General features: G+C 37.1%; 1 protein-coding gene across 1 annotated transcript in view; it reads left to right on the top strand.

The window, feature by feature from the left end:
• The window catches only part of kcc (solute carrier family 12 member kcc), an 831,023-nt gene that overhangs the window by 727,898 nt on the left and 83,876 nt on the right, over positions 1 to 19,249 (top strand). Inside the window, exons 21-22 of the mRNA XM_090408412.1 lie at positions 100 to 189; positions 15,821 to 15,912. Coding sequence (XP_090264538.1) covers positions 100 to 189; positions 15,821 to 15,912 — 182 coding nt within the window. The remainder of the gene's footprint in view (positions 1 to 99; positions 190 to 15,820; positions 15,913 to 19,249) is intronic.

Below are 19,249 nucleotides of genomic sequence, written 5' to 3'. Positions count from 1 at the left end.
TTGTTTATATGAAGTGTGTGGTTATACTGCTCGATTGATTTCCTACAAAATTTATGAATTGTTTATGAATCTATTGAATATTTCTTTAACATGTCTCAGATGATGGTGGTTTACTGATGTTGTTACCATTTTTGCTCAAACAGCACAAATCGTGGAGGAGTTGCAAACTGCGAATATTTACAGTAGCTCGTATCCTTTAAAATCTCATGATTTAGTGACCAGTTTTTCTTTTTAATAATTTTTTTTATATATACTTTGTTTATGTTAAAATATATTATATATATATGTGTGTGTGTGTGTATATATATATATATATTACTGAGGTGTGTTTTTTTATTATACACAGAATTACTACAGTGTTTGTACTAGGTGTTTGTCACTTTTTTCTGGTTTTCCTTAAAATAATTGACCTGCAGTAATTTTATTTAGAAAGCCAAGCTCAGAAAAACGGTTAGTTTTTATTATTATTATTGTGAGACCTCTATGAAGTATTTAGAACAGATTGTCACTGGTGATATGCTGTAAGTATCATGAGTCTCTCATTCTCTGCCTTAAATGCATTCACTTTGGGATGGCAAGCATTTTGGACAAGGGAAATGTAAGATACATGCTGGAGTTATTTAAATTTTGTGCTGTCTTTGATAGAATACAACAAGTTGGTAATTAAATGGAGTGTGTGGAAATTAGATCATGGATAAGTGGAAAATTGAGGTAGTAGGAGACTGGTGTTCTGGTTTTCTTAATTTAAGTTGTTATCAAATGATTCATACTTCTGCAGAACATCTACTCCACCCCTCATAATTCTTTTCAACTCATAGTTGGGAAGAATTATGAGGGGTGGAGTAGATGTTCTGCAGAAGAATTTGGACCTGCTTAGTATTTCAATTTATGAATCAATTTATGAAAAAAAAAAATTGCAAGCCAAGATTAATGTGCAGTGTATACAATTAGTTTGCATATCTTGAAGGAACTGAACAAGTTAAGAGACCTAAATAATGACAGTAGACAAAAATATGGAATTTAGAGGCCACACTGCTAGAATTGCCAGAACAACACAATTGATTACAAAATAATATGCAATATAGAACTTGGAAAAAAAAGAAGTAGGCAACATTGCTTCTGATTGGGATGAGTGATCAATCATGCAATCTTGACCGAGAAATTGCTAGACGTGCAGAATTATGAGAGGAAGCTAACTGAACAGGCCAACGAAAATAGAAGGATAACTTTAATGACTACTGATAGTAGTCATTAAGTCAGATGTGATACTCACTGATGTGAGAGAACAAGTAGATTATTATTATTACGGGTGACTCCAGGGAGTCCTTAGACTCATTGAGGGAGGCTCTAAACATCATATCCACACAACTATACGACATTCTCACAGTATCTATCATACCTTGCCTTAAACTCACTCACCGCCATAGCACCCACAACAGACTCTGGCAGCTTATTCCACTCATTTACTACTCTAAAAGTAAAGAACCCAGCTCTAACACCCTTGCTAACCACACTCTTTGCTAGCTTCCATAGATATCCCCGAGTTCTCCAACCACCAGTCCTGATCTCAAAAATATCCTCTGAATTAATCCTATAGAAACCCTTTAGCAATTTGAATGTCTCAATCATATCTCCCCTTTTCTGCCTATCAGCTAATTTGTGCAACCCAGAAATCTTCAACCTGTTCTCAGAAGGTTCATTACATAGACCTGCTATCATCTTGGTCAGTCGCCTCTGGATCCTCTCCACCTCCTCCCCATCAAGAAGAAACCTAGGTGACCAAATCTGGGCACAGTAGTCTACATGAGGTCTTATCAAGGCTCAGTACAGAGGTACAATAACTTGCTTGTCTCTGCTCGTCAAAGTATTTTTCAACAACCAAGTGAGTCGATGAGTTGATTTTGCCACTTTTGCAATGTGCCCCTAAACTTCATCTCCCTATCCACCAACACTCCCAAGTCCCTGGCCTCATCAATCTTCTGGAGTACAGTTTCACCAATGTGGTATACTGCTGCTAATCTTTTTACCCCAAAATGCATAACCTTACATTTTGTCACATTAAATTGACATCCATTCTCCTTAGCCCAGAACTCCAATCTATCCAAGTTGTCCTACAAGATTTTGACATCTTCTGCATTCACTATTGCTCTACCCAACTTTGCATCATCCGCAAACAAATGAACCATTCCTCTTAGATCTTTCCCTATATCGTTAATGAACAAATTAAACTGCAGTGGTCCAAGAACAGAACCCTGTGGCACACCACTAGTCACAGGCCATCTTTTGGACTCTACTCCTGAATAAACTACTCTCTGATATCTCTCCATGAACGACGGATTAGAATTCCATGTGGTATCCTGTCAAATGCCTTAGCCAGGTCCAGCAGTATCACTGTAAACCCATTACCCTTATCCAGTTCAGCCGTCACTCTGTTATAAAACTTGAGCAAGTTGCTGAGGCATGATCTACCCTTCACAAAGCCATGTTGTCCCCCCCATACAGTATCTCATTTTCATCAATCCATTCCTGTATTTTTCCCTTGACTACTTTCTTCAAGACCTTGACAACAACTCCTGATATGCTGATCGGTCGGTAATTTGCAACAGTAGTCTTGGATCCTCCTTTATGCAGTGGCACTATTTTCCCCTCTTTCCACACCTTAGGGATTAAACCAGACCCGAGACTCAGATTAAACAACATGGTCAAGGGCACTGATAATTCTTTAGCCACTTCACGTAAGACCCATGCCGGTATACCATCCAATCCCACAGATGTATTCACATTAAGGTTCTGTAATAGACTATTCACCTCCACTTTATTCATCACAATTCTCATATAAACTAATGGTTCCTTCATTTTTTCAATGTCACTACCTGGATGATATACTCTTGCAAAGTGCTCACTCAGTAATTCCACTGTATCGACTGATTCAGTGACCTCCTTACGATCATCATTCCTTAAAATCATTTTGCTGTGTGCAGTTTTTTTTTTTTTTTGCTTGCAGTTTATTGAGAGAATTGTTTGGGATTCTCTTTAGCCTGCGTAGTTAGTTTTCTTTCATAATCCGCTTTTGCTTTTTTTACCAAACTCGTTACCCTTCTGGCCTGCACTTTATACCGTTCATGTGCCTGCAGGTCACCTCTTTCTTTAAATTCCCTCCATAGTTTTTTTTTTTTTTTTTTTTTTTTTTTTTTTTGCAGCTCAAACTTAATGGTGTTATTCATTCATTTAACCCCTACTTCTTTTTCTATTCAGACCCTAGGTATACAATTAGCCATAACCTCCTGTAAATCTCAATATCTCAATTTCAAGAGATTGATGAGGCTAGGGACTTAGGGGTATTGGTAGATAAGGAGATGAAGTTCAGAGGACACATTGCTAAGGTGTCCAAGATTGCACATAGGATTACTTGGTTGTTGAGGAACACACTGACATCCAGAGATAAAGAGGTTATTATTCCCCTTTATAAAGCATTGATACTTCCACATTTGGATTACTGTGCTCAGGTCTGGTCACCTGGATTCCTTGGAGATGAGGAGGCTGTGGAGAGGGTTCAGAGAAGAGTGACCAAGTTGGTGAGTGATATAAAAAATGCTCCCTACATTGATAGATTGAGAGCTTGTGGATTGCAGAGATTGGCTGATAGGCGAAGAAGAGGGGATATGATAGAAACATTCAAATTACTAAAAGGTTTTTATAGGATTGATGCAGGGGAAATGTTTCAGCCATGTGATAGTGATGGAAGAACAAGAGGTCATCTCTGGAAATTAAAGAAGAGTGTGGTTAACAAAGGTGTCAGAACAAGGTTTTTTGCCTGGAGGGTGGTGAATGAGTGGAATTCATTGCCTGACTTTGTTGTGAGCTCTTCATCTGTAAATGAATTCAAGAAGAGATATGACAGATATTGTTTTGCTAGTTTGGGTCTCCCACGATGAGTCTACTGACTCCATGGAGATACCCGTAATAATAATAATAATAATAATAAAATGCTCCTTGACCACTTCCCATGTTCTATCGATATCCAGCCCTTTCAGTTTTACATGCCATGGCACTGAACCAAGCAATCTCCTAAGCTTGTCATACTTGCCAGCACAGTAATTCCATATACACCCTGTCTTTATCGAAAATTCCACATCTTTATGATCACTCTCACCAGTAGGTGGCAACATGGTCATATTCATTACAGTCATATTCTCAGATGCTATTACCAGGTCAAGCACTTTCACACCCCTAGTATTTTCAATTACATGCTGTCTCAGATAGTTATCCCTTAATAATTGAATAAAATCTATATCCTTCCTCACGTGTCCTTTCCTCCTTCCAGTCAATGTTACCATAGTTGAAATCCTCCATAATAATTACCCTCCCCTTCCACTTATTTCATCAATTTGTTTATGCATACTATCTCCACCATCTATTCCATCACCTGGTCTATAGCAACACCCAACTGTATATTTTGTTCTGGCAGTCTCAATATCACACCAAATACCCTCAAATTAGCTCTTTTCACTATCCTGCAATACAACTTCAATTCTCCTTAGCTGCAGTTCATCAGCTATCATCAATAACACTCCTCCCCCATTTTATTCTCTCTGTCCCTCCTAAACCCACTATAACCTACACATTCTATCCCACTAACTATATCATCTTCTGTCAGCCATGTTTCACTAATGCCAATAACCTGTGGCCAGGAAGAGCCAATCAAGGCCAAAAATTCTTCCTTCTTGTTCCTAATACTCCTGGCATTAGTATACATGAAATGCAGAGGTCCCTTTGTCCCACTCCTATCTTGATGCGTTATTCTAACTATCTCATTCCGATTTCTTGTCCTTAGTACTGGCTTGGGTACATTATATACATTCTTATACTCAACTGTCTCACTGATTTCCGAATATCCACTTCCACCCCTTCTTGGTAGTTCTAGTTTACCTGGTTCTGCACATCCATTTTCACTTCATTCAGCAACACTTTTTCCAGTCTCCACACACCAAATCCATTCAAATGCAAGCCATCCATCTTGCATAAATCCTTTCGCCCATCAAACTCATTCCACACATCCATGAATTCCACACCACACCGTCTGCATAACCTGTTCATAAAGTCATTTGGGATTATGGCCCTCCTTCTAAACTCTTCTCTGTCATACCATGGCAACAGACTCACTATCCTAACTCTGTCACTCTTTTCTTTCGATACCTTTAACAATACTTTCAAGTCCTCTTTCATAAAAAATTTATCTCCTTTCAATTGATTCCTACCCGCCACAACTATCAATTCTTTCACCCTCTGTTTTTGCGCTCTAATACTCTCACTTACATCCTTAAACTTTGCACCCGGTAAGTACGATTTAGTTAAACTCCCATCTATCACTCCTCTTAATAACGAATCGCCATACCACCATAAGGAAAAATAAGCATAAGAGTGTGAGAGTTTCTGAAATGAAGGAAAGAGTCATTTCAGAACCTCTCACACTCTTACGCTTATTTTTCCTTTCAAACACTTGTTTATTTCTGTTAGCCGAGGCACTCTGGAAAGAGTTTTGCAGGTGCTCTAATTGGCGCTGCGCATTTTGTATCACTGTGCACAACCTAGCGATCTCACTCCCTACAAATAATTCCTCATTTTTTTCATGATTAAAATCATTTTCTCTCTCTGTATAATTGCTTTTACTCTCTCTTTGATCACTGCTCTCATTGCCATCTTGTACAACATCGCAATTCCCTATCAAGCCACTATTTTCACTCACATTCTGGCTTTCTTCAACCGTAACTATCTCACAACCTGACACATATTTCAGTTCCTCACTTTGGTTACACTTTCTGCACATTCTCCCACCACTATCACTTTCCATCCAAACTCCAGCCTCAATCAGGAATGCATACATCCCACACACATCACATTGGACAAACTCTCTCACATTACAGTTTTTGAACAAAGGCATCATATTTTTGGACGCCATTATCTTACGTCGCATTGCCGCCATGTGCTATTCTATGAAACATATCATTAAAATACTAAATTAAATAAAACAGGATTCACACCAAAATCACACAGACACAACAAGCTACCAAAATTAGACAATATTACGTTATGATTTAAACCAATATTCCAATTTTCACTCAAAATTATACTTAGCTTTCGGGAGCTCTCTGAAAACACTACACACCATGTAGATGAAACAGAAGTGTAGGATATTGCAAAAACTTAATGCAAATATGGCCATGAAATTAGATAGGATATCAGCCAGTGGATTATAAGAATGTGCAAGAGAATTGGCAGCTCCTCTTACCAAGCTGTTTATTTTTTTTATATTTTTAAAGTTCCAGTTTTGGGAAGGTATCTAGGAAGTCAAAATAGGGCAAAATATTTCTATTGCATGAAGGAAGTTCCAAGACAGAAGTAACAAATTAGTCCATTGGTGGTCAAGGTAATAAACTGAGGCAGCACAGTTTCGTGAAAGGTGAGTCTTACCTTAGTAAGATTCACCTTTCACCAAACTCTGAAAGGTGAGTCTTACCTTTCACAGTAATTTTAATTTCACAGTCTTAGTAATTGCTCACTTTTTTTTTTTTTTATAATAAAGTGACCATTTTGAATTAGGTAACAGAAATGATATATTATACTGCTGAACTTTGCAAAAGCATTTGACAGAATACAGAATGAAACCAAATGGGAGCCATGCCTTCTAGTCCCTTGATAAGGCTGTTTGACACAACCTAAATGACCATTGTCTCTTTCAGAAAGACAGTGTGTCTTGTCATAAGGCTGCTGCTGTAACTGTCCACAAACCACACAGTTAGCAACAGTAACTGTGTGGTAACACAGTTACTGCTGCTAACTGTGTGGTTTGTGGACGTGAACGTCACCACACTTGACTAACTTCCACAGAGCCCTGATCTCAACCCACTGAACATCTGTGAGATAAACTGGAGCATCAATGAGTTCAAAGGACGTCCACCTGATAAACAACAGTCTGGAACCTCATTAGATGCCTACAGGATGAATGGTCCAAAATTCCAATTGATTGCTATCGTATACTTATGAAAAGTATGCGTCATGGGATTGCTGCAGTCATTGCAGAAAAAGGAGCTCCTACATCTTATTAAGGTTGGTGGAGTTGCCAAAAGGTGTGCCACCTTTTTATTAAATTACTCTGGATAAAGGATTAAACTAAATTTATTATAGTCTAACCAAGTGAAAAATAAACTTTCAACATCTTTCTCTAAATCCAGAGTAATTTAATAAAAAGGTGGCACACCTTTTGGCAACTCCTATAGTTAAAGATGACCTCGCCATTGCTTCTGCTTGGTATCTCCACTTCTGGGCCTGGCTCCCATTGAAGAGACCTCAATAAAGGTCAAAACTAGTCTGGGTAGTGGCCCTTCCCTTAATGCATTAATTTGTATATAAATGATATAGGAAACGGCTTAAAGGGAGATATTCAGTTGTTTGCTGATGATGCAAAGTTGTGTAGTGCAATAAAAAATCAAGCTGATGTTGAAAGTTTGCAGGAGGATTTAAATAAGCTAGTAAAATGGGCAAAAGAAAATGGATGTCAGTTCAATGTGGAAAAGTGTAAAGTCTTGCATTTTGGGATTAAAAGATTACCAGCTGTGTACTACATAGATGGAAAGGTACTCCAAGAGATTGATGAGGCTAGGGACTTAGGGGTATTGGTAGATAAGGAGATGAAGTTCAGAGGACACATTGCTAAGGTGTCCAAGATTGCACATAGGATTACTTGGTTGTTGAGGAACACACTGACATCCAGAGAGACATCCAGAGATAAAGAGGTTATTATTCCCCTTTATAAAGCATTGATACTTCCACATTTGGATTACTGTGCTCAGGTCTGGTCACCTGGATTCCTTGGAGATGAGGAGGCTGTGGAGAGGGTTCAGAGAAGAGTGACCAAGTTGGTGAGTGATATAAAAAATGCTCCCTACATTGATAGATTGAGAGCTTGTGGATTGCAGAGATTGGCTGATAGGCGAAGAAGAGGGGATATGATAGAAACATTCAAATTACTAAAAGGTTTTTATAGGATTGATGCAGGGGAAATGTTTCAGCTGTGTGATAGTGATGGAAGAACAAGAGGTCATCTCTGGAAATTAAAGAAGAGTGTGGTTAACAAAGGTGTCAGAACAAGGTTTTTTGCCTGGAGGGTGGTGAATGAGTGGAATTCATTGCCTGACTTTGTTGTGAGCTCTTCATCTGTAAATGAATTCAAGAAGAGATATGACAGATATTGTTTTGCTAGTTTGGGTCTCCCACGATGAGTCTACTGACTCCATGGAGATACCCGTAATAATAATAATAATAATAATAACATTATATACACCTTTGCTACGAGTTTTCCAGTGTTGTACTACCTTACCCCAGTCCTGAAGATATTTTCAGGTGCAAACTTTGTTTGCTCATACTTGGATAAAGGATTAAACTAAATTTATTATAGTCTAACCAAGTGAAAAATAAACTTTCAACAAAATATATACAGTGTTTAGTTATTTAAGTGTAATATTTTGCTTGTTTTATGTCTGAGCCCAAATAGCTAGTCACACTATGCAAACACTAACTATCAGGTATTATTATCATCATCCCTCCATAGAATCAAAAACTTCTTGGAGAATGTCCTGCTGTCAGATACATAGCTCATCAAACCATGCCTTAAATGCATTTATCATTCCAATCACCCACCATTCTCCATACAAAAAATCTGTTCTCATCTCCCTGCTCATGCCCTTTTTATATAGCTTCAGAGATGGCCTTCTGCCACTCTCCTCATTCAGTGAAAAACCTCATTCACATTAATCTGATAACAATCCTTCCCAACTTATATGTCTTAATCATATCTTCTTCTTTTAGTCCTACATTTTGCAAATTGCATTTCCTCAATATCTTTCTTAAACACTTTACCTCGAAATTAATCTGTTAATCCTCTGGGTCTTTCTCCTGCTATCCTGGTATCAGTTATTTCAGCTCTTCTTATTCACTGAGTTTAATTATTATTATTTTTATATATTAATTATTTATATATATTATTTTATATATATAATATATTTATATATATATATATTATATTATTATATATTATATTTATTTATATATATTAATTATTATATTATCATCATCTGATCTCCTTGGAGTCGGAGGACTGATTACAGGAGGACTATACTTATTCTCTCATGCTAAATGATCATTGAACCATGCCTTACCCATTCACAGTTTCTCACTCACCACACTTTCAGGCAATGCAAATCATCTCTCCATGTAAATCACCTGCTTCTTACTCCCCTGCTTACACCTGCCATATACAGCTTCCATGTATGGCCTCTAGTTCTACCCTTGCTGCTCTCTAATCTATAAAATATTTTCTCCACATTAATCTGGTAACAACCCCTCACCAACTCATATGTCTCAATCATATCCCCTCTTCTTCTATTCACAAGGCTCTGTAAGTTGCATTCCCTCAATCTCTCATGCCCCTGAAATTCAGGACCAAATCTGTGCAAAATAGACCATATGTCAGTGAAATATGGACCACCCACTCCACCAACCACAACTACCTTCATCATCTACACCACCACCATCTACTGCTGACTGCCACCACCACTGGTATTTTTAGACAATCACAAACATTCATGGCCATAGAGGGATTCGAACCCACAGCCTTTTCGCTGGAGAGTGGATATGCTAACTACTCTGCCAACCAGACCGGCAAAATATTCTTCTGACACTGGCAATCGAACCCAGGCCTCCTGGGTGAGAGCCAGGTATCCTAACCACTAGACCATGCCTGTTTGTGAGGATAAAGGAGACAAGAAGGAATTGAGGGAGTGTGCTCTAATGATAACAGGGGAATTATGTTCACATAAGGTAGACATGCAAGAGGGAAATAGTGGCATTTTTTTTAGGCATTGCAGTGTGAGGTGGAGGTAGACAGGAAAAGATATTTAGTTGGATGTTCAACAGGCGAGGGAATGTGAAGGATGGTGATGAAGAAATTTGGGTCATGATCAATGATCAGTTTGGGTTATGGAACAAAGGAAGGATGATTATAATTATGGTAGCAGAAATTGGAATGAAGAGATAGCATTTGAGAATAAGGGAAATGAATTTTTGGAATTCTTGAGAAACAACTATCTCAGGAAGTATGTAAAGGAGAGCATATCAGGATCAACAGTTTTAAATCTGATAATTTCATCATAGGATGTAATTGTGGGTGGCATTTCATACTTTCCTCCAGTTGGTAAGAAAGATTATGAAAATATCACATGGATTGTGGCTATATGAAGACTTCTGTGAGGAAAGGATATATGTGGAAGTACAAGAGACTTCTTATGACAAGCTTAGTAGAGATCTTGGAATTATTGCATCAAATGAGGAGTTCAGTGGTAAGGAATGCTGCTTCAGAACTGACAAAGAAGTCCATAACAGCATCATCAATATGTGAAGGTATTCCGAAGATCAAAAAGCTAAATACGGTAGGTGTAAATGAGTATTTAGGATTAGGTGCTGATTTACATTCACGTTTCACTTTAATCGAATAATAACAGCAAAGAGAAATAATCATTATTATTATCCCAAGACCCCATGAAGTTAGATACTCATCTAGGAGGTTGATTTTGTCATACACACACAGCTCATCATACCACACCTTAAACACATCTAAATTCTCTGCAGACACCATGCTCTCAGGCTATGCATTCCATTCTTTCATAACTCTCTGTGGAAAAACCTGCTTCTCACCCTCCTTATATAGCTTATAGGGATGATATCTTGTTTTCCCCAATCTCACAACATTTCATGAAAAACTTCTGCAACATTAATCCTATAACTACCCCTTATTAACTTGTACATCTCTATCATGTTGTCCATCTTCCTCCTATCCACTAGACTGCAAATTACATCATCTCAGTTTTTTTTTATATTCAACATTCCAGAGATTGGAAACTGTTTTGGTCAATCATCTCTGGACCCTCTCCAACATCTCTTTAACACCATTTAAATACCAGTTGACCATATCTATGCATAGTGGTCCATATGCAGCCTATTCAGAGCTTATACAATGGAACCAAAATGTTCTTACTTGTACAAGTCAGTGTCCTTTCCACATCATTCCTAGAATTTTTTGTGTTGTCCTCACAATTTTGGCAATATGTCCCCTAAATTTCAGATCCTTATTCACCATCACCCCAAGATCTCTTATTTCCTCCACCTACAACCACATATCCCAACAAGAGTAAATTCTACACCCCATCTTTGTTTCCCAAATTTTAAAACCTTACATTTTGCAACAGTGAACTGGTATCCACAGTCTCGTGTCCATTCACTCAGTCTATTCAAGTCTTTTCGTAAAGCCACAACATCTGCTTTATCACAACTTTGCATCATCTACAAACAACTGATTATCCCCATTCAAATCTTCCCCAATATCATTAATATACAAGTTAAATAGCAATGGTCCTAGACTCTTGAGGCACACCACTAGTGACTTTCCTCTTCTGGGATATTGCTCTCCCATACACAACTTGTTGATACCTATCAGCTGCCAATCTCCGAACCGATGCAATACTCTAATATCCAACCACATCTACTCTAATTTGACATCAACTTCTCATGCAGTAATCTATCAAAATCGTTTGCAAAGTCTAAGTATACTATTATGTATCCATCTCCTGCATCCAATGCTGCTGTCACCTTACTAATAAGTAAGTAGATTACTAAAACATGACCTGCCGTTAGCAAATCCGTACTGTCCATGAAAGATAATACCATTGTTGTCAACCTAATTCTGGATCCTGATTCTCACCAGTCTTTCCAACACTTTAACCACAACATCTGACACACAGAATGTCCTGTAATTTGATGCTTGAATTCTGTCTTCTTCTTCCTTCCTTTCCTTTGGAACTTGACCTAATGTAAGACTCATCTTAAACAAATATGTCAAGGGAGATGTCAACTCCCTGGCACGTTCCTTGAAAATATGCAGTGATATATTATCAAGTTCCACAGCCTTATTACCATCTAGTTTGCTCAACTCCCCATACACCACTTACCCACTTACAGTCAGTCTCTCCTCCCCATCATTAACTGCTCTCAGTCTCTCCATGAAGTCACATTCACAAGACTGAAAGACCTTTATGAACTGCTCATTAAGTGTCTCCACTATATTTTCCACAACAGCTGTTTTTATACCATTTTCTCCAGTCAATGTCATTGTTGTTATTATTATTTCTTTTCCAATGACATGTAGGATTCAAAACATCCAACAAGTTACTGTCCAATATCTTTAAGCTGGTTTGGAAAAAATTATTAACTCTGATCTATCTATCTATCTATATATATATACTGAAAAAAACCTACACAATTTTCTCTTAGGAGATCTCTCTTTTTATTCAATTTTTTTTATCTAATTAATTCTTTCAAGCCAGAGTAGATCTACCATCTCCCAGTCTTCTCTCTAAGAGGAGCAGGGTTCTATGTTAAGTGTCTCGCTCTCTGCTGTTAGAGTCAATAGTGGAACAAGTTCCTCTGACTATAAGAAATATCTTGTGTCAATAACATTACCATCTTTTGTCTTCCTTGTAATGTGAAAGTCATAGAAGACAGGTGCTGCAAGCCATTAACCATCTTTCTTTCTGGATGCTTGCAAATAAGTTTAAGTTTTTACCACAATCAATCAGTTTGTGTGATGCACCTTTGCCACATATTCTTTATCCTGATCTAGAATTAACACTAGGACAAATGATAATCTCAGTTGGAATAGAGGCCAAGTTCTTAGAACTAACATTCCTTCCACACATGTCAGCTGAGAGACAAGTGCAAAAGAGCAGCATCCTTCACACCCTGTCTTTGACCTCTTAGAGTGCCGACTAATATTCTTTGTTCTATCTATTCTGAGCACTTATCTTTTTAAACTTGATCATGTATGTGCCTCCACTCGAAACAGTAATCTCTGATAGTTTAATCCTGCATACTATCAAGTAGTTACAATTGGTACATTTAGAACATAACTTTTCTGTGGTCCTTTCTGATGTGAAATGACAACCATTGTTGTCATTTCACATCAGCAACTGTTTCTGTAAAATGCAGTGAAATTAAAATACGTACTGTATGGACCTTTTTGTCTGTGTTGGGAGTACTTCTAGAAGAAATGTCAGACTGCTATACATCCATCCTTTGGCTCTTCATCTCAAAGAATCTCTTTGAGCCAGATGTCACAGTTGAAAAGATTGCACATGCATTACAAAGCAGCTTTTCATCTTGGCATGCCTATGTTCCATCATATGTGCAGTCAAGGAAAACATTCAATTCCATCCCTTGTTGATACAGGTAGGTTTTCAAATTATTTTCTATATGTCTATACAGATGGTGCAAAATCAAATGTTTTAGTTGTATCTGCTGCTGCTGCAGTCTTCCTGGATAGTCTAGTATGAAATCAAATCCCATTGGAATGCAATAGCTATATCGCTGAGCTGCATGCCATAAAATTGGCAAAATATGAAATTTAAATGCTACAAAAGGTAGATCATTTACATGGATTCGTTAAATTTACTACAGGCATTATTAAAAAGTCTGGTATACCATCGATATCCAGTCCTCTGCTGAATCTAACATCTTTCACATCAAATAAGGAGGCTTCAACTGGATGTTCATTTTTGTTGAATCCAGAGCCACAGTGGATCAAGCACAATGTGACTACAGATTTGGCAGTTGTCAGCTCATCCCTTACAATAGCGTTTCCCAAACTTCTCCTACAATGAAACACTTCACAAATTCTGTAATTTTCACGGAACACCTTGGTTATTTTGTAATGTATTAATTAATAATTAATTGTTAATTTATCTGATTTTTATTATTAATTAATAATTGTTCATTAATTATTAATTAACATAAACATCATTAAATTAATTTGTGCTGATTTTCATTGACATATCCCATTCTGATCACCAAAAATTTATAATATTATTACTATAAATACTTACGAGTGAATGCGGACTTTTTCTCCTGTGTGCTGGTAGTTTGCCCCTCCTTTTGTGCATCCTGGAGATGGCTTTGTAGGCTGGTGGTGGATGACTCACTATCTGTTGCATCACAAACACCTTCAATAAGAGATTTCTTAATACCAAAATTAAACAAAGTCCCTTGTCTCTTATTCATATTAAAATTTAAATCTGCAGGCCCATTACTTTTAAAAAATCATGGCACTACGGTTTTGAAACTTTCACCCTACAATATGAACTTGCGAAGAAAGTATTCAGTATTACTAGATTTCAGAACCAGATACAGATTACCTTGATCTTCAGTTTTAGTGGAAAAATTTTCTTTATACTTCCTTGCTGATTGGTCACTAACATTTGCAACACGGATGTTATTTCTTTCAGTTTTGAGAACAGAGGATACGCCGCCCATTGTTTCAATCGGCTTGCTGGCAATTTTTATGATTAGTCATAAGTAGCGGTATTCTCTTTCCCGATTGTTGAAAGATTTCGATGTGTGAAAATTAACAATAATTCACGAATATTTCCATGTTTAAAAATATGCTGCTTGGTCACTGGCATTTGCTACCCAGATGTCATTTTCTTCAGTTTTGAGAACAGAGGATACGCCGCCCATTATAATCTGCTTGCAGGCAATTTTTATGACTGGTCATAAACAGCGGTATTCCCTTTCCCAAATGCTGAAAGGTTTCAATGTGTGAAAATTAACAATATTTGATGAATACTTCCACGTTTAAAAATACACGGCACGGTAACATTTGCTACACAGATGTTATTAGGCATTCTGGGTCTGAGCTTTTCGACATATTCACGAATATTATTCTCCTCAGAATATTTCCACTATAAAATATTTATATTCATGAAAAATGCTAAGAAAACTAAAATGACAAATTCTAGGAGAACTTTTCGCGGAACACTTATTCACCTTCTGCAGAACACAATTTGGGAAACCCTGTCTTACAAGATCATTATTTGGCATATCCATTTTACTGATTAAAAGCAGTTCATAAGACAAATGCATATCCGAATGTCCGACAGCATGGAAAAGAGACTCCTTCAGCCTCGATCTGTACCAGAATAGACTGGAAATTAAACTGTAGCAGTACAGTCTGCACGAGACCATAGTGAGGAAACTATTTCTACACAGCTCTCTGCATAAATCATAATCATCTAACATGCTCCTTCCTGTTGTGAAGGGTAATGGTATGTGTGAGCGTGCACTCGCCATCATTCTGGTTTTATTCTGTTGTCAATAATTTATCAGTTTTAGTAACCTGCCTAATCCTTTTAAACTCAGGAAAATTTCATTTAATCTAACTCATCTAATATACCTGATATTTTTTAAATTTCTACCAAAAACTTTCAAATGGATAACCATGTGTGTGTGTGTGGAGAGAGGGAATTCAAATTTTTGTACTAAATTTATATTTTATACAACTTAAAAAATTTTATATACAAAATTTTTGTTTTATACGTATATTTATTTATTGCTATAATTTAATCTTTGAGGTCTTGTTTTATGACTGATGCTAATTGAATTCTGATTTACAAATAAAAATCAAACCAAATCGGAATCCTAGCCTGTGCCTCATACTCTTCATGCAGCTGAGCATATCTTCTTTGTCCCTCATCCCTGACATCCTCTTCTTCTGCAGCTCTTCCATAATAATTTCAGAATCCGTCCATTTCACTCTCCCCACTTTATTTATCCTGTTCTGTTTAGGTATAAATAACCAATCGTTTTATCCAAGCTGTGGGGTTAATCCTATTGAAAATTATCATATAACCTGGTAGCAGTCCTTAACTTTTCAAAACAGAACTTGAAGATAACAGCATACAAATGAAAAAAGACCTTGCAACCTTTCTTTATCATTTGAGGATAGAGGCTGAAGTTGAGGTTGTGGAAATGGTGAGTATTACATGTGAACAAAAATTATTTAATACTGGAATATTATTCTAATACCAGTACTTTTTTTAAGATGCATTTTGTTTAGTATTCATATATAATTTCTTCGCAACTTTAATTTAAGTATTCATCTTGTATTTTTTTTCCTAATGAATATCCAAATCTTTAAAAATAGGATGAAGCTAAATTTTGAGTTAATCTTTTATCACATCTTTGAAATTCTCTATTTAGTTAGATCTAAGCATACCAGATTTTTTGTTTTTTCAGCAAATTCTCATCAGTAATACCCTTGTTATAAAACTAATGCAGTAAGTGGTTATGCTGTCATAGTGAATAACTACAAAATTTAGCATGGATTCTTGTTACATTTCTTGGGAATCATGGGGGGGGGGGGGGGGAGAGAGAGAAATATTTTTAATTTGTGTTCTCAGGTCTCCTAACACCTACTTCTTAATGGGTTTACTTTACTTCCACTAGACCTCACTGAATGATTGTATCAATCATTATGATTATATCAGTGAATTACGTCTCGAGAGTTTCAAAATCATTGTGCACTTTCTTTTTTTAATATTGATACTATATACAAAAGTCAGAAAAAACTATAAACATACTAGTGCCATGTGTAGAGTACAGGTGTGGGTTGGGAAAGTTTAGTGAATATTTTTCTTGAAGATTTTGAGGTTGTAGTTGTTTGAGAACACTTCATGAGGAAGAGCAGGTTCAGTGTGTTTGTGGTTGTATTGAAAAGGAATGTTAGGCAGCTGCTTTGCTGATGCTCTTATTTTAACAGTCTCAAGAAAAAGTAAGGAATGATGGTTGCCATTTCAGTTCAGTGGAGCAGTGACCATGGAAGTGCCTGTAGAACAGACACAGAGCTGAAACATTGTCCATGAAGTAGAGGTTTCCACCTGTGAGAAAGATCATCTATGAGCTGAATTGCTCTCCTCTGTATAGCAGTGAGAATTTTTAGGGAGGTTTTAGGTACCCAGTGGTGTAACAAGAACTTTTGCCACCCGAGGCGGTCCTTGAGTTTTCTGTCCCTGAAAAAACTACAAATACTATGATGTATAGGGAAATAAATTAAAACAATATGTTTATGTTTATTTTAGTTGTGAGTATAGTTGTTAAAAACTAATTATTAATTAAATGATAAAAATTACTAAGTTAACATAAATAAAAGAATCGTCGAAGGGTAAAATTGTGTCTCAATTAAAAAGTGCCATACCCAAGAAAGTGCTGCCCAGGGCAGTCTGCCTCTGCCCTCCCCTAAACACCACTGGGTGTACCCCCCTAGACATGAACAGCATTCTAAGAATGAGTGGCTTTGGGATTTGTGTAGTAGTGGTTAGTGGTTAGTTATCCTGTGTGGAGATTTCTTTATTACTGAGGGTAAGGGTATGTGAGGTAAGATCCCTTTTGTGAGAGAAAATGCAACACTGCATTTGATGTCATTGAAAGTGGCCAGGTTGTCCTCATCCCGCTGAAGGATAGCCTACATACTATATACACACTGGTTGCAGATAATCTTGAAGCTTAGGTATCTGATCACTGCATGGTTTATTGAATGAGTAGGATGAATAGAGTAATACTATCATCAGCAAAACTATGGATACGATTAGTGGTGATTGAGAGTAAGTCATTGATGTATAAGAGAAAGATGGTATGTGATAGAACATGTCCCTGTGCATTGGTGATGAAGCTCAAAAAGAGGAGGCCCTCCACCATGATATGCAGTGAATGAGCAGAGAGAAAGCTGGCCATTCAATTACAGAAGACAGTAGATAGATCAAAGCTTAGTAATTTGCTTAGAAGTCCTTGATGCAAGACTTGATCAAAAGCTCTGGTGTCTAGAGCAACAGTACATGCTTTTTCCAAACCTTTCCATGGCACATATTCAGTGGAGGATGATGAAGGCTAAAAGGTCAGCCATGAATCTTGATTGATGGAATGCATACTGATTATAAGTAATTAACTGGTGGACCTTTAGGTAGTGGAAAAGTTGATTGTTAATGACTTTCTCCACTATCATAAAGGGATTGAAGTGATGGCAATTGGTTGGTAAGTTGGTTTCTAGTTTGATGGTAGATTTTTATCTCTCTCTCTTTTTGGAATAGGCTGGATATATCCCTGCTTCTACAAATTAGGATAATTTCCAGCTAATCAAAGATTACAGAGACAGTACAAGACAGGTGTTAGCTCTGGAGCATAACATTTGAGTACAGTTGGAGAGATGCCATTAGGACCTGATGACTTTTTAGTGTCCAAGTTGATTAATATCCTTCTGATGTCTGTTTGCAAAAAACCTCAAGAGGCATATGGTATTCAGTTTCTGGTATGGTCGGGGTGATTTACCTTGGTCATTATGTATCTATGTTTCAGAAAAAAAAAAGTGATGCAAGAAGATCACTTTATCTTAAGGTGCTGTGCGAGTGGTGCCATCTGGTGATTAAAAGTTACATCGAATGGCTTTTGCAAGTGACCAGAAGGTACAGCTTCCATTTCAGCATGATGTGAGTTTTCTGCTGTTGACTTGTATTAAATCAGATTTCGATTTGTTTTGCATTTACTGCATGCTTCAGTATAGGCTGAGTATGACTGTAGAATTGTTAGCTCATTTTTCTGTGATTCATTCAGAGCAGGTGTTTGGATGAGAAGAGCAGACACAATTGCCAGACCATGAAAAGAAAGAGTACAAGTTCCATAGGTCATCCCACTTAATCATCGGTATTGGCAGCATGAAGAGGGTTATCAGGAATTTGGGTAGCTGAACAGCAGAAGATTGAACTTCAGAAATACTGTAGATAGTTAAAGAGGTCTGTGTGGTATTTGGAGTAGAGATCAATAAATAACACTGATGGATGTAACTGAAGGGGGCAAGGAAAAACCTTGAGTGATACAAGATCAAAAGTAGGAGATTCTAAATTAAGCATACTGGTAAGCAGAATTAGATCTCACAAAGGCATATATCACACCCTTGTGTTGAAAAGAATTATGAAGTGTGTAACTTGGACACTGAGTGTGTATTGTGGTAATGTAGCTGCAATTTGGGTGTCTCTGAAGAGCAGGACTAGTACATCATTATTTTTACTCTGTGCCCTGGTCTATATGACACTAATGTTTTGTAGTGATTATTTGTGAGGGACATTTATACAGATGAACTGTAGACTCATACACTATCAACTATTTAGACTTATGTGCTGGTTTGAACTCATTATGAGGTTTAATACAGCACATATAAATAATTGCACAATACATTTAATCACTCCTATATTTCATCTCAGTCATTGATATATCATCAAGGAAACAATATTAGAATTGCAAAAACATAACACAAATTTGA

The sequence above is a fragment of the Typopeltis vanoorti genome, chromosome 18, assembly GCF_054136105.1.
Source record: "Typopeltis vanoorti isolate ZY-2024b chromosome 18, IOZ_Tvanoo_1.0, whole genome shotgun sequence".
Taxonomy (NCBI): Eukaryota; Metazoa; Arthropoda; class Arachnida; order Uropygi; family Thelyphonidae; genus Typopeltis; species Typopeltis vanoorti.
The sequence above is the reverse complement of the archived record's forward strand: the minus strand, read 5'-3'. Positions and strand labels throughout refer to the sequence as shown.